This window comes from Fukomys damarensis, unplaced genomic scaffold (genome assembly GCF_012274545.1).
Source record: "Fukomys damarensis isolate Sample0158 unplaced genomic scaffold, DMR_v1.0_HiC HiC_scaffold_13, whole genome shotgun sequence".
Lineage (NCBI taxonomy): Eukaryota > Metazoa > Chordata > Mammalia > Rodentia > Bathyergidae > Fukomys > Fukomys damarensis.
In genome coordinates, this window is record NW_022900925.1 from 12,929,022 (window position 1) to 12,943,704 (window position 14,683).

General features: G+C 38.2%; 1 protein-coding gene across 2 annotated transcripts in view; it reads left to right on the forward strand.

Moving 5' to 3' along the window:
- Positions 1-12,011, forward strand: part of Ube2g1 (ubiquitin conjugating enzyme E2 G1) — a 54,257-nt gene extending 42,246 nt beyond the window's left edge. For both annotated transcript variants that reach the window (XM_010611356.1, XM_010611357.1), the window contains one exon: positions 9,005-12,011. Coding sequence is in view for 1 of the 2 variants with exons in the window: in XM_010611357.1 (XP_010609659.1) it covers positions 9,005-9,016 (12 nt within the window). In the remaining variant the exon portion in view is untranslated. The remainder of the gene's footprint in view (positions 1-9,004) is intronic.
- The last annotated feature ends 2,672 nt before the right edge of the window (positions 12,012-14,683 follow it).

Here is a 14,683-nt window from a genome sequence, read left to right on the forward strand (position 1 = left end):
AAAAAAAAAAAAAAAAAAAAAAAAGCCACACACCAAAATTACATGATAGAAAGGAAAGGAAACCATGAAATTGAGTATCTAAAGAATCTGAATATTTACCATTAACTGTACCCCCCCCATTCCCTTCTTCTATCCCATTCTTTTCTCTTGCTCTTAATTCTGGGTTTTTACTATTCATAATTTCTCCCAAGTTTGTATTCCTAAGTAATGTATCACATATTTTTGAATTTATATATGTGGAATTATAATGAATGTATTCTTATGACTTTTATGGATTATATCCTTCACATCAATCTGTGTTGTTGCAGGTAGCTACAGTTTGTCTTTTTTGTGGTTGTGTGGTATTTCATTAGAAAAATTACTTCTACATTTTATTCTAATTGCTGTTCCTTTCTGATTTGGAGCAGGTGAATTGTGTTGCTGGTCAGCTTTACTTTTTTTTTTTCCTTTCCCTTCTCCCTTGCAGTACAGGTATTGAACTCAGGGTCTTCACACTCAGGGCCCCCCTTCCCCTTTAAAGTTTTCATTTTGAGACAGGTTCTCTCTAATCAATCACTAAATTGCCCAGGTTGAACTAGAATTTACGATCCTGCTGCTTTAGCCTCCCAGAGTACTTGAATTACAAGTGTGTGGCTATCCTACTTTTCTGCTTCACGTGTACTATTAGAGTTTCTAGAGCAGTGAGGGAAACCTTTTAGAGCTTCCTCTTTTTCTTTTTTGAGACAGGATCTCACTATGTATCCCGGGCTGGTCTAGAACTCAACAGCAGTCCTCCTGCCTGAGCCTCCCAAATTCTGGGATTATAGGCATGTGCCACATTACAACTTCTATTGAGCTTTCAGTGATAACAAACATCTGGCTGTAGCACAGGTGCTGTAAGTTTACTACCACTGCCTTAGAGTATGTGCCTAAGAGTAGAATTGTCACTCTTGAAGGATACTTGCACATCATTTTGACCAGATAGGCCCAATTTTTTCCCCCAGTGCCAGCAATCAAACTCAAGGCCTTGTGCTTGCCAGGCAAGCCCAGTGCCACAGAGCTACATCCCTGCTCCCCTCAATTTTTTGTTTTTGGTACTGGGAATTGAACTCAGGACCTTGGGCTTGCCAGGCAGATGCAGTGCCACTGAGCTAAATTCCCAGACCCCCAAAAAAGTTTTTTCTCTGTATGCTCCTATTGGCAACCATAATATGCCACTTGCTGTCTATCCTCCAAAATTTTGTATTATCACATGCCTAAAATTTAAAAACCTGCATGTTGAAAACTGATAGGTCATCGTGAACTTGATGTGCAGTGCCCTAGTTGCCAGTGAAACTGCACATCATTTCATGTGTTTGACTATTAACATTTTCTTTGTGAAACACCTGCTCAAGTTTCTAGACTATTTTTCTATGAGAACATTGGTTTGTATGCTTGTCATTTTATTCTGTGGCATATTTGTATCAACTGAAGTTCTTAATTTAATTAATTAATTTGGTACTGGGGATCAAACTTGGGACCTTGCGCTTGTGAGGCATGCGATGGAACCATTGAACTAAAATCCCTGGCCCAGAAGTTTTTAATTTTAATGCAATTGAATTCATTAGTCCATTGTGGATTTTACTTTTTTGTCTTAATTTAAAAATCTTCCTCTTCCTTGCCACCAAAAAGCTGCTGTTTTATATCTTTCAAAATATTTATAACTTTGCCCTCCCCTATCTGTGTTAATTCACTACAAATGATTTTTGTGCATGATGTGATAAGGGTTGGATTTTCACCCCCCTGTTCCTCAAAGTAACTGCGTCATTTATTGACACATCTTTCCTTTTACCCTTAATACACAATTCTAGATAATGTTATAAAATCACATCTTCCAGGTATATGTGTTCACACAGACAGATGTACACAAACGTGCATACCACTGATGCCCCTCTCCAAGGGTCTTTTTATGTTATTCATAACCTCACTATGCAGTCCATGCTGACTTCAAACTCTATTGCCTCAGGTTCCCTAGTGGTCGGATTATAGGCTTGTGCCACTAGAACCAGCTAACCTTTTTATTTTCATTGGTTTAATTGTCTATCCTTGAATTAGTATCACATTGACTTAATTTTTATTTGCTGTTTTTACAATCAAATGTATCAAATGCAAAGGTACAAGCTGGAAGTAAGTCTATAGTCTGTTCACTACTCATCCTGTTGTCATACTTGATATCTCTAGTCTCTGAAAAGATTCGTATGTACTTGGGGTTGGGGATTTAGCTCAGTGGCACCATGCTTGCTTTGCAAGAACAAGGTCCTGAGTTTGATCTTTGGCACTGCAAAAAAAGGGGGCTAGGGATTTAGCTCAGTGGTGCTGCCATCTGCCTTGCAAACGCAAGGCCCCAGGTTTGATCTCCAGTACCAAAACAAAACAGAAACAACAAGATTCATGTGTACTTTAAATCTCCTTAAATGTTAAAAGTTTATTTTTCTGCTATGAGATATACCAGTACTCTTAAAAAATTATTCGTGTTTTCAACATTTGTTTATATCTCATGTTTATCTTTATTCTGTGTTTGTTACTAATTTTATATCTTAATACTTCCATCACATTTAATCTGTAGTTTCTTTTTTTAAAGTCTGTGGTTCTTGTATGTGGCCTTTCCTTTTGACTCTTGGCTGCCACATTGTTAGATCAAGATCTTATTAACATATTTCCTTGTATTGAACATTTTTGATGAATGTCTGCACTTCTGTCCTGAATATTCATCTTATAAACAACATCTGTGTCAGTTTTCACAGAGTTGAACTCATTGCATTGGTTCTTTTAGGTGTTACACCCTCTTAAAAACAAGAACACCCTTAGGGTTTGTTCTCCACATTCACACATATTTTCACATCAGAAAAGACCTTGATGATATTGAGGATGAAGAATAAAATAATCCCATACAAGCCTACATTTATCTATAACCTTTAAACAATGCATTATACATTTTGGGAATAAAGAGTTTTATTTATCTTGATATTGTACAGAAAATGAGTTTAATAGTACTAACGAAGTGTCACAAAGAACGTATTTGCGCATACTGGAGACCTGACCCCAGGGCCTTATGGATGCTAGACAGGTGCTCTGCCTCTGAGCTATGTCCGTATCCCTTTTTGTTTAACTTTGAGACAGAGTCTGCCTAAGTTGCCCAGGCTGGCCTGGAACTTGTGATCTTTCTGCCTCAGCCTCCCATAGCAGCTGGGATTATAGGCGTGCACCATACCTACCAGGTAACTTTTATAACTTTTTTAGGGATTGTGTTATCTGCTTTACTAGTAGGATGAGTTAATTTATGTTTAAACATAGCATATATGTAACTTTAAAATTCCATTTATTAAGTTAGTCTGTCTAGCAAAGGGTATAGCCTAAAAGTAATGTTGAATTACCATAACTTCATTTTATAGAACAGGTTAATAAAACCAATAGAGTGTAAACTGTTAATGATGAAACTAATAATGAAAACTTAAGAGTTAAAGAGTAAAAAAGCAGTGCTGGGAGTGTAGCACAGTGATGAAGAATGCTTGTCTGATATGTGCGATTCAGTCTACTACTGCACTCGGGAGTTTATCTTCTGTGTAAGCCTGCTCTCTTCACTTTTGCTTTTGAGAACGCTTCCCAGCAAACCTTGTGTAAGCAAATCTCTTGTCTTAGGATGTTTCCTAGGGAACCTAACCCAGGATACTAGGTATTAGGTAGCCTAGAATAGTGAGATAGATGACTGCTTGCCTTACTTAGTTCCACTTTTGTGGCAGTCCAAAGTGATTTCTGACAAATAATGTTATGTTTGGCTGCATGTATATGACTTCTCTTTCTGTAGAAGCAGCTATATCTGAGTAATTTTTATTTCACATTTGGAGTAAATAGTTATAGTAGGTGACCACTTGATCAGTTGCATGCTCAGATCATTGGTTTCTATCTTAAAAACAAGGCTTCTAGGGCCAGGGATTTAGCTCAATGGTTCTGCCCCTGCCTCGCAAGAGCAAGGTCCCAAGTTTGATCCCTGGTACCAAAAACCAAACAAACAAACAAAACAACAAAAAAACAAGGCTTCTGAAGTATTGAGCCTTTCTGATCACCTGTGTTCTGAGAATAGAAGAAGAAGAAAAAAAGTCAAAGCTCTACCCAATATGCTAAGGGACTTCCTTTTGCGGGGGGTGTTGACAGGGTCTCACTGTATAGATTAGGGTGGCCTTAAACTCACAGTATAGTCCTGGCTGGCCACCAACTCATGGTGATCTTCCTTCATCACTCCCCTGAGTGCTGGGATTATAGGTGTGCAACCCCACGCCAAGCCAATTTTTTGGCTCATTAATGGAGGAGCTTTTGCAGATCATTGTGAGGGACCAAGAAACTAAAATACTACTAGTGAGATAGCAGGACCATGAGCCTGCTTCTGTAAAAATAATTGTAAAATATCTTTGACAGTGAAACTGGCATTAATGAGCCACTTCTTTGTCTGCTTCTGCACACAGCTAGAAAGATACCTAAAGTACACAGTAAAGGAGCTTACTAGCCGGGAATGTTAGACAACAATTAGACACATAAAACAATCACAGAGCCAGAATAAGTTATAATTAATTGTTCAGTTGTTTTCTGTGGTTCAGAAACTTTATATATAATCCTTGAGAAAATATGTGCATCCAGAAAATATGTGCATCCATATGATATGGGACATTTCTACATATTAAAAAGTTTCAAAGGCATCACTTCTAAAGAGTTTATATCTGAGAATTTATTAACCCCAAAGGAATCAGTTTTATTATCAATTGAGCACAATAAAAAAGAATGCACTGATAGGGGCCGGGGGTTTAGCTCAGTGGTTCCGCCATTTGCCTTGCAAGTGTGAGGACATGAGTTTGATCTCCGGTACCAAAAAGAAAAAATGCACTGATAAAATTTTCTGGCTGTTTGGCACAGATGTTCTGCCTATATCATATGTGATCAGTGGGGTCTCATAAGACAGTGCTCCCTTCTGGTTTTTTTGGTTTTTTGAGACAGGGTCTTACTATGTAGTTGAGACTGACCTGGAACTCACTAAGTAGACCAGGCTGGTCTCAAACTCACAGCAATCCTCCTGCCTCAGCCTCCCAAATGCTGGGATTATAGGCGTGAGCCACCACACCTGGCTGCTCCCTTCTGTATTGAAACAGGCAGTCCACAACATGACTGCTTGGCAAGTGAAAGGTCTTGAATTCAGTCCCTGGTACTGGAAAACACACACACACACCCCCCCACCATATATTTTTGGGGTATTGAGGCAAAACAAGCAACCTCACGTATGAGGTAGTTTTGCCTCTATACCCAAAAAATGTCATGTAGCTTATTTTCCCCTAGTATCAGGCATTATAGAAATAATACATATTATGAAGACATTTGTCTTTTCATAAATGCTGTATTTATTTGCACAACAAATAAATTACCTGCCTCACAAGCACAAGGTCTGGAGTTCAATCCCTGGTACCAAAAATAAATAAGCAAGTAAATAAAGGCTATAGGCATTCCTTGTTTAATGACAGAAACATTACTGAGACTGAATTGTTAATTGAATTGAAGATAGTATGTACATTACAATATTGCGGACAAAGAAATGAGCAAAGGAAACTCCAGCTGGCTGACTTATTTGTATAAGTCTTATATATGTGGTACTATAATGTTAGAACAGAACATAAAGTACTAAAAACCGTAAAACTACAGTACAGGCAGCAAAAATCAGTATTGTATAAACAAGGTGTACTGTACAATAAAAGACATTGAAGCTGTATAAACAAGATGTACCAGGGCCGGAGATTTAGCTCAGTGGTTCCTCCACCTGCCTTGAAAGTGGAAGGTTGGAGTTCAATCCCAGGTACCCCCGCACCCCCAAAAAACAAGATGTACCAAACTGTACAAAAGAAACCATGAGTCATAAATCTGAACGGCCATTAAATAAGGAACATCTGTGAATTGTAAGATGGGCATGATAATGTACACCTTTAATCCCTAGTATTCTGGGAGGCTGAAGCGGGAGGATTCCAAGTTTGAGCCCAGTGTGGGCAAGTTAGCAAGACTTGTCTCAAAATACAAAAATACACAGTCATAGAGGGCTGGGGATTTAGCTCAGTGGTGCCACCACCTGCCTCACAAGCGCAAGGTCCTGAGTTCAATCACCAGTAACAAAACAAAACAAAAAAACACATACAAATTTATAAATTGCCATTGATATAATGAAATATTATCCGGCACCAGCAGTTCAAATATGTAATACAGACAAATAGCCATATAGTTATATCTCAGAAATACTATTGTATGAAGAGCAATTTGTGCCCCCCCAAAAAAAAACAGATGTGGCAGTACATGCCTGTAAATCCAGCTTCTCAGGAGGCCTAGGCAGGAGGGTTGCAAGTTGGAGGCCAACCTGCAATACATGGCAAGACCTTCTTACTTTTTTTTTTTTTTTTTTTTTTTTGAGACAGGGTCTCACTATGTAGTTGAGACTGACCTGGAACTCACTATGTAGCCCAGACTGGTCTCGAACTCACAGGGATTCTCCTGCCTCAGCCTCTCGAGTGCTGGGATTACAGATGTGTGCCGCCATGCCTGTCTCTTCTTCTTCTTTTTTTTTTTTTTTAAACAGGAATAATTAAAAGAATGCTTATCAGTATTCAAAGTGTGGAACTTTAACAACCAGCAGATACCTAACAGATAAATTAGAAGTAGGGTGTGTATAAAAATGTACATGACTGCTTCAGGATGGCACCACTGTTTAGGCAGGGATATATACAGGTGATTCACTTTTCATACTGATCTTTTCTGCCAAGATTTCCTTTTCTGAAGTGAGTTTCTTTCTCTGGAATAAATTTTATTCAGAGGGAGGGGAGGTAGATTTTCCTTCCAGTATTGGAGAAGTTATCTACTGCTGGATCCTTGTTATTAAAAGGCTGCGTTGCCTGATTTTAGCTGCTAAATGACTGTTAGTCCTCAGTCTTCTGGGATAAATTTTCTTTAAAAATTCACTTAGAAATAGTACATAAACAATTCTTTTGTGGCCTTGAAAATTCTCATCTCTTATTTCACAGGGAAGTGATTATACTGAATTCCCAAATTATCCTCAGTTCTCTTTCATCCTGGGGAGATTTTTGGTGAGACTAATTTGGGTGTAGTATAATCTTTGGAAAAACATTCAAGTGACATTACCTAAAAGTTACAATCCCAGGCCAGATGTGCATTGTCCATACCTGTAACCCCAGCACTCTGGGAGGCTGAGGCAGGAGGACTGCAAATTCAAGCCCATCCTAGGCAATTTGGTGAGGTCCTGTCTCAAAATTTAAAAAGGCGAAGGATGTAGCTCAGTAAAGGGCCTATGTTCACCTCCCTAATATCTGCCCTTCCGTGACAAGATTACAATTTCCATTCCATAATACTTTTCTAATAAAGTATGTACGTGCATATGTGTATTTGTGTACAAACTGTAAAACCTGATTCTGGTGAGGGTAATATACTCCTTTTTGGTGTATTTCATGCTTTGCTGTGGGCCTTTTTACATCAACTGGTAAACCGTTTTTGAAAGAAATTTTATAGTAGTTTTACCTTTTACAGTTTACCTTAAGGAGTGTAAATTACAGAAACAGCCACAGGTAGGACCACATAGTACCTCACAGCTTTCTTGCCCCCAGTGAAGTTTTTGGAATGTTTATATTTGGGTGATTATAAGATAAAATTCATGCTGGCCTTTAGAAGATATACTAAATTTTGAACATATCTGGTATGAATTAAATTTTATTGTAACTCTTTTAACTACCCTTGGCTTCTCTGCTGGGAGTGTAAAATCACATCACTTGATTTCCAAGCCTGTCATCTTCTCTCTGATTTTGCCCAAAGTTGTGCTTGATGGCAGATGGAGGTTTCTGATTTCCTAGGAATATGTGGTCTAAAGATATGATGATAATAGTTATTTTTTCCTTTATTGTCCCCATATTCAGAGTGTGCCTTAACGTAATAATGACTGAAAAGTCATTAAGTGGGACTTGTAAAACTCGAACAGTTTTTTTAAACTTTTTGAATAGGAAACTGTATCTCTATTAGCTATGTAACTCTGCCTTGCTTTTCTTTGTAAAGAGGGAGAATTCCTTCATGTGATGATTGAGCATTCACCTGAGATGAGTGTAAAGCACGTAATATATACTGCTTTGGCACATCATGAGCACTTGATAAGAGGGTGGTTGTTTTATTTAGATGTGCTTGACTTCCATTCTGAGGATATGGGCCAGAAGATAAAAAAATAGTTGGAACTGTCACTGGGGGCTGGAGATGTAGTTATGTAGCTCAGTGGCACTGAGCCTGCATGGTTGTCAAGCATAAGATCCTTAGTTCAATCCCCAGTACTGCCAAACAAACAAACAAACAAACAAAAAGAACAGTAATTGGGATGGACAGTCTTTTGTGAGTTTGAACTGAACCTTAAGAGTTGGCCAGAATTTAGTAGATTGGTCATTTTAAGTTGTTCTCTTTGTACAACCTCAAAAACAAAACAAAACAGGGTCTTCCTATATAGTTCAGGCTGGCCTTGAACTATGTATCTTGAACTTTTAAGATAATCCTATCTCAGGCTCCTAAATGCTGGAATTATAGACGTGCCACCTCTCCTAGCTTTACATCCTCAAATATTTCTAAATTTGCAAATCACCTGACTTTAAAAAAATCCTTCTGTTTGAGAGAAGAGCTGAAAAATATTTAGAGTATTCAAAAAAGTTATACATATTTTTGGTGTGTACAATAGAATTTTATATTTTCATTTTTCAGTCTGGCAGCAACTACATGTGACTGTTAAGCACTAGAAAGGTGGCTTGTCTGATGAACTCATTTTAAGTTTTATTTAATTTATAACTTAAAATTAGCTATATGTGGTTAGTGGCAGTACAATGGACAAATAAGAAATTCTAATCAATTCTTTTGCAATTTACAAATTCATTACATAATTCTGTTTTTGTTTTTTGTTTTGTTGTTGTTGTTGTTGTTATAGGTCTCCAATTGAGAAACATGGCACTGTTTTCCTGCACTCTACCCACCTATTGCTGGACTTCTGTCGCAACAAGTTGGCAAACACTGGCTGGAACTGGGCTGCAATAAAACATGCCAGTCATTGATGCTGACAAGAGCCTAACAAGTGCCAACTTTCAAATGATTACGCATTTTGAATTCTAATGAACTGTTTTAACCTTCAGGAAGAATTGTAAAGACCTGTACATAGCACAACATGATCCGGATAATATATATACTGTTCATGTACATCCACATACACACCTGTACCAAATAATGCTTTCTTGTAGTAGAATAAGAATCGTGTAAATTCTAAAAGATTTTAGCAGGTTTTCTTTCCTTACTCATTGTTTCTTATCAATTTTATAAGACTCCTTAAAGCATGTCAGATCAAAAGCAATTAGGATTAAAAGTTTCCATTTAATTTCCTTTAAACCATTAAGGCTTCATTAAACTCCTTTCACTTACTAAACTTTTCTATCTTCTTTGTTTTGACACACTCCCTTTTGCTTTTGTTTCTTCTGCCAGAAAGTTCTCAAATCATTTAGTTCGAATACTGAAATAGTTAATAAGCAGTGACTTGATTTTTAATGATGACGCTAGAGGAGTGGTCATCACTAGGTGCTTTGTCCTTTTTGTATTCTAGTTGCAACCTTGGATTGGATGTAGCAATAATATTTTCTGGCTGTTAAGAGCTCTTGAACCCAGTCATTATCCCCAAGAACTAAAAAAACACTGTTGGTTCTAAATTCAATTTACTGAAATTTACCACAAACAATAGAAAATTCTTGTTTGGTTTTATTTTTGCCCTCAATAACCCAATATTAAGGGTGGATAAATAAAGCATGCATAGCTACTGGCTTTTTACTTCTGGGTTTGCTATTAAAAATGCTATTTGCCCTCACACCCTTCTTAGTCCTTCATATTTCTTTGCCTCTATTCTTCTATACTGCAGATTTTTCCTCAACTATTGTACAAAGAAATTTACGATGTATATTTTCATGTAATTTGATTTTGGAATTCTGTCACCTTATGTAGTGAGTTCTTCCAAAATACAATTTTTTCCCAATAATTGTCAAGTTGTTGTTGGCTTTTATTGTATTGAATGAAGGTTATAATACTGAATGCCAGAGAAGTGCAGTTTAGAAAATCTCAGGTTGATTCCTTATGCAAACAAACTTAATACTTGAAAATCACATGGCCATGGCAGTATGTAAATTGGGTTCTATCTAGATTCTTAACATGAATCTAAAAAGCACTACAGGAGTAAATGGTTTGCTATTTGACATACAGATTCTGTCACTGACAGCACTCTTGGATTTGATTAATGTCTGAGCATAAGTTTCATATTATAATTTTAAAAACAACTTTAATTAGCAACTGATAAATGAGTACTGCAGTGTTAGAGAGGGGCCTAGGCTTTTCTCTTTTTGTTATGAGGTTGAGAGTGGGAAGTAGTGTTTGGCATATAAGGGGTAGAACTTGAGGCATCACCAGATGGGGCATAGTAATTGATTGTGAGAATTAGTGCATCTCTGCTCTGCAGGGCTTTGGCAATAATGCTCTGGCAGAAGAGTTCAAGGATTCTTGCCAAAGTCTAGACCTCTGTCAAATTCTTATGTCCTTTTTAAAGTAGAAGTGAAATGGTTCAGGTCACGTAGAGACTGAATTTTTTCCTAAATACCAGTCTGTTTTTCACTCTGAAGTATTGTAAAAACCATAAACAATATAAAAAACAGTAATTGTAAAAATTGAGTTGATGCACTGGAGCCCAATTTTCTTTGATAATTTGGTGACTTAAAAAAAAAAACCCCAAAACTGTAAAAATTGTTACCCCAAAGTGCTAGCACTGCACTCCTACAAGGAACTTGAAATGCAATCCTTTTTACTCAGATCAGAAATTGTTCACATAGTGGTTGCTTGTGGCAAGATGGAGTTGGAATTTTCTTCTCCTATTGCTATAATTCTGCCAGCAATCTGTTAAAAACCTGGGATTTGACTCCTCAACGAGTAGCTAATGACCTAGTACCTCAGGGACAACTATTTCTGAACTGTAAGTGCCACTTTAATACAGTTGGTTTGGTATAACCATGTGGTTACTTAGGGCTAGATTTAGGGGAGTGGAAGAGCCAGAAGTGAATGCCTCTCTCCTCACTCTTTCCACCCTGTGCCCTGACCATGCTACAAACAGAAACACAGGCCTCAATGGATGTTAGGACTTCTTTTCCTCTGTCAGAGATATCATCTGTGCCTTTCCCAGTGTTCATCTGATAATGTGAACTTAAATGCCTCTCTGCTATTAAACTCACTCGGGTGACACTGAACCAGGTGGTTTTTGTCCCACCAGTGCCTCATCATTAATGTGAGGTAATTCTTCTCTGCTTTAGGAAAAGGATTTTTCCCTCCTAACCTTGTGCCAATCATCAACATCTACATAGTCCTTTGGGTTGTAGAACTGTTGGCTGTTTCCTGAATTTATTCCAAGTTCTTGTAGAGGTTTTTATAGATTCAGTCTGTGTTCATAATGGATCTCTCAGTGGCTTTCTGGCCACCTCTTGAGTTAAAAATCCGCATGAATTTGATTTCCTTGTCATTATAAACCTTGTAAGTTCATGAGGTTATTCCACTGGTTCTGTGATCACTTGGGGTGTCATGGTTATCTTTAATGGCCTTTATTCCCAGTTGTGAAATTTTATATGCTCACTCACTCTACAAATCTGCCCTCTTTGGGTTGTGGTGCCTGTGTATCTTGCCCGTCTGGTCTCCAGTTGGTGGAATTACCTTTTTTGTACTGCCACTTCTCAGCATCTTTGAAAATTTGACATAATGTTGCTTCATTCCAGTTTTCTTTCTTTTTTTTTAAGTTCTGTAATTTGTTGATTGTATTTAACTATGTGAGTTTTGTTGTGATGTTTACTGTATTGTAAAGCACCTCAATCATGTGATGGGTGCTCTATAAATCAATAAATGATGACTTAGAGGCTGTATCATGAGCTATTTTGGTTTTAGGACGCAGGTCTCAAAAGCAAATTGTGGGCTTCTTTCTATATAAACAGCACATGATATCAAATGGAGCACAGGGAAATCTTGATAAAGAATTTTACAAACTTAACCTGAAGATAGGGTGTTAACTTGACTTTCAACCTAGTAATATCCTTTAAATGTCCCTATAATATACAACCAAACACCATCTTTCATTAATTTCTGTGCACAGTAATTTAGAAACTTGAAATGAGCCCAGGGTAGAAAATCATGGGAACTTTGTTCTTTGCTTAAACTGGCTCCACCTTAAAAGATAAGTTAACAAGTTAACCAGTGAGGAACCCAGATTCATATGTGAACTGGAAGAGACCTCAGACATCTCAGTTCCCTCCCCTGTGGGGAAACTGGCCCAAATACAGTTCCTACCTAGAGTCCTTTATTAAGTTAGTGGCCAAAGAGGCAAGAATGAGTGCTTTTTTTAAAAAAACATAACTGGTATCTAGTTTTCTGTCCTGAGTCCTTGTAGTTTATGTTAATTTAGTGTTAGGTGCTGGTAACTAGCTTGCTGTGTTGATTGGTAATGTTGTTTGTTTATGCATAGTACCTTGCCATAGGTCTTAAGGCCTCTTCCTTACAAACAATACATGGAGCCAGACCTCTTAGTTAGAAACAACATTTTCCCTGGAAGCCGGTTTTATTTATTTTTTGGTTTTTTGAGACAGGGTCTCACTCTGTAGTTGAGACTGACCTGGAACTCACCACTTTGTAGCCCAGGCTGGTCTAGAACTCACAGTGATCCTCCTGCCTCAGCCTCCTGAGTGCTGTGATTACAGGCATGCGCCACCACGCCCGGCCCGTGGAAGCAGTTTTGGAAAGACAGGATCATCTCTAGGGCTTAATTTCCCTGATTAATATATTGTATTTGAAATAAAACAGTGGAATGACCTAATCTGTGGTGGCACAAACCTATGACACGTATGCCACAGCCATTGAAAGCGCTAAAAGATTTGCCATCACTAGTCTAGATGATGTCCCTGAACTTTCAATATCCAAATTGCCCATAGACATCTACTTGAGGTATAGAGCAAGAAAACTTCCATGCTGTTTCTAGTGCAAAGAGACAGGTGGTTCATTCTACAATAGCATCTGTATACGGTACTAGGCTTACAAGGTTTAGTTCATTTTCTTTCCCCTTGAGAAAGAGGGCAATAATCACCTTATCAAACTTAAACTTTACATTTTCTGGAGGGCTACAAATTCCAAAAAGTTTCATTTTGCAGAGCAACCTATTTCCCAGCTATAGTCTGGTTGCTCGGTTTCAGATTTCCTGCAATCAGGCTGCCAAGGTAGGATTAGCCTGTTTGGTTTGTTGAGGTGGTGTTCTACACTGAGCTTTAGTGAAATGATTAAAGAATTTTGGGTCCTGTTAATATAGGTGAAATAAATTGAAGGACCTTTCACAAAAGGCAGCTAGACACATCTTAGACATAACTACACAAAAAGTCCTACGCAAGAAACATCCTCCCTTTCTCGGTATCCATTAGACTCTGCTCAGGCCTCAACATACTACCCAGGTAGAGATTTTTAATCTCCCCACTCTGCCATGATATCCCACTGCCTCCACAAGAATTTAAGACAGCATCTATTTCCCACCTGCTTAATGTTCTTCCTTAAGATAACCCCACACTTCGTCTCAAGCTATGGAAAACTTGAGCGGCATATAACATACTATGTTACAGTGCTCAGATTTTTCAAAATATTGAAATTCAGCCTGCATTTATTTATTGTAGCTCAGGCTTCCCGAGTGTTGGGTGTTGTAGTTTGCTAGGTATTACAGATGCCTTACTTTATGGGCTAAAGATCTCTGTAGTTCAGGGGTTTCAGCCAGTAGAGTCCAGTACAAAGGTGTGGTTGAGTAATAATAAACCATTTCTTAAAGGAGTGGGTTCATATCTCTGCTGAGGGTTCCTTGAAGGTAGGCTGTGATGAGGAGAAATTGAAATCCCTAAGTTGTCTAAATCCCATCTGGTGAGTTTCCATTTTACCTGAAGAATCTAGTCCAAGCACACTCTTAAAAAGCCAGATATTTGTTTATTCCTGCATGTATGCGTCTCACCAGTCTCAGAATGGGTTGGGTTCTACTTCAGCTTCCTAGTGAAACTAATGACTCTGAGATGCAACATAAAAGCGTGCAGGAACTTACCCATCATCAGGAAATCATCCAGTGTAGAGCCAAATTTGTAACTCTTAACTGCCAGGATAGCTCAACTTTGCACCTCACTAAACAATGGGAACACCTGCTATGTAGCAAACCCTAGCCAGTAGTGATGGTGAACCTTTTAGAATGTTCAGTGGTAACAGCTGGCTGCAGCATGTGTGCCATAGGTTTGCTGCCACTGCCTAGGCTGAGGCCAGGGAGGCAAAGATAAGTCATGATGCAAAAAGATCATCAGCTACAATAGTACTCCCCAACCACTCAGTCATCCTGAAATAGTTTAGGGTACTCTTAATTTTAGTGTATGTGCTGCCAAAGCAAGCTCTAGTTTAGGGTACTCTAAACAGATGAATGAGCCTGCTTGTGAACAGAGGAAGCTAACCCTGGCTATCCTGAAGACTTCCTATAAACCACTTTAAATGACAGAGATGCTTGGAGCTGTACTGCTTCCATTGAGCCTGGGAA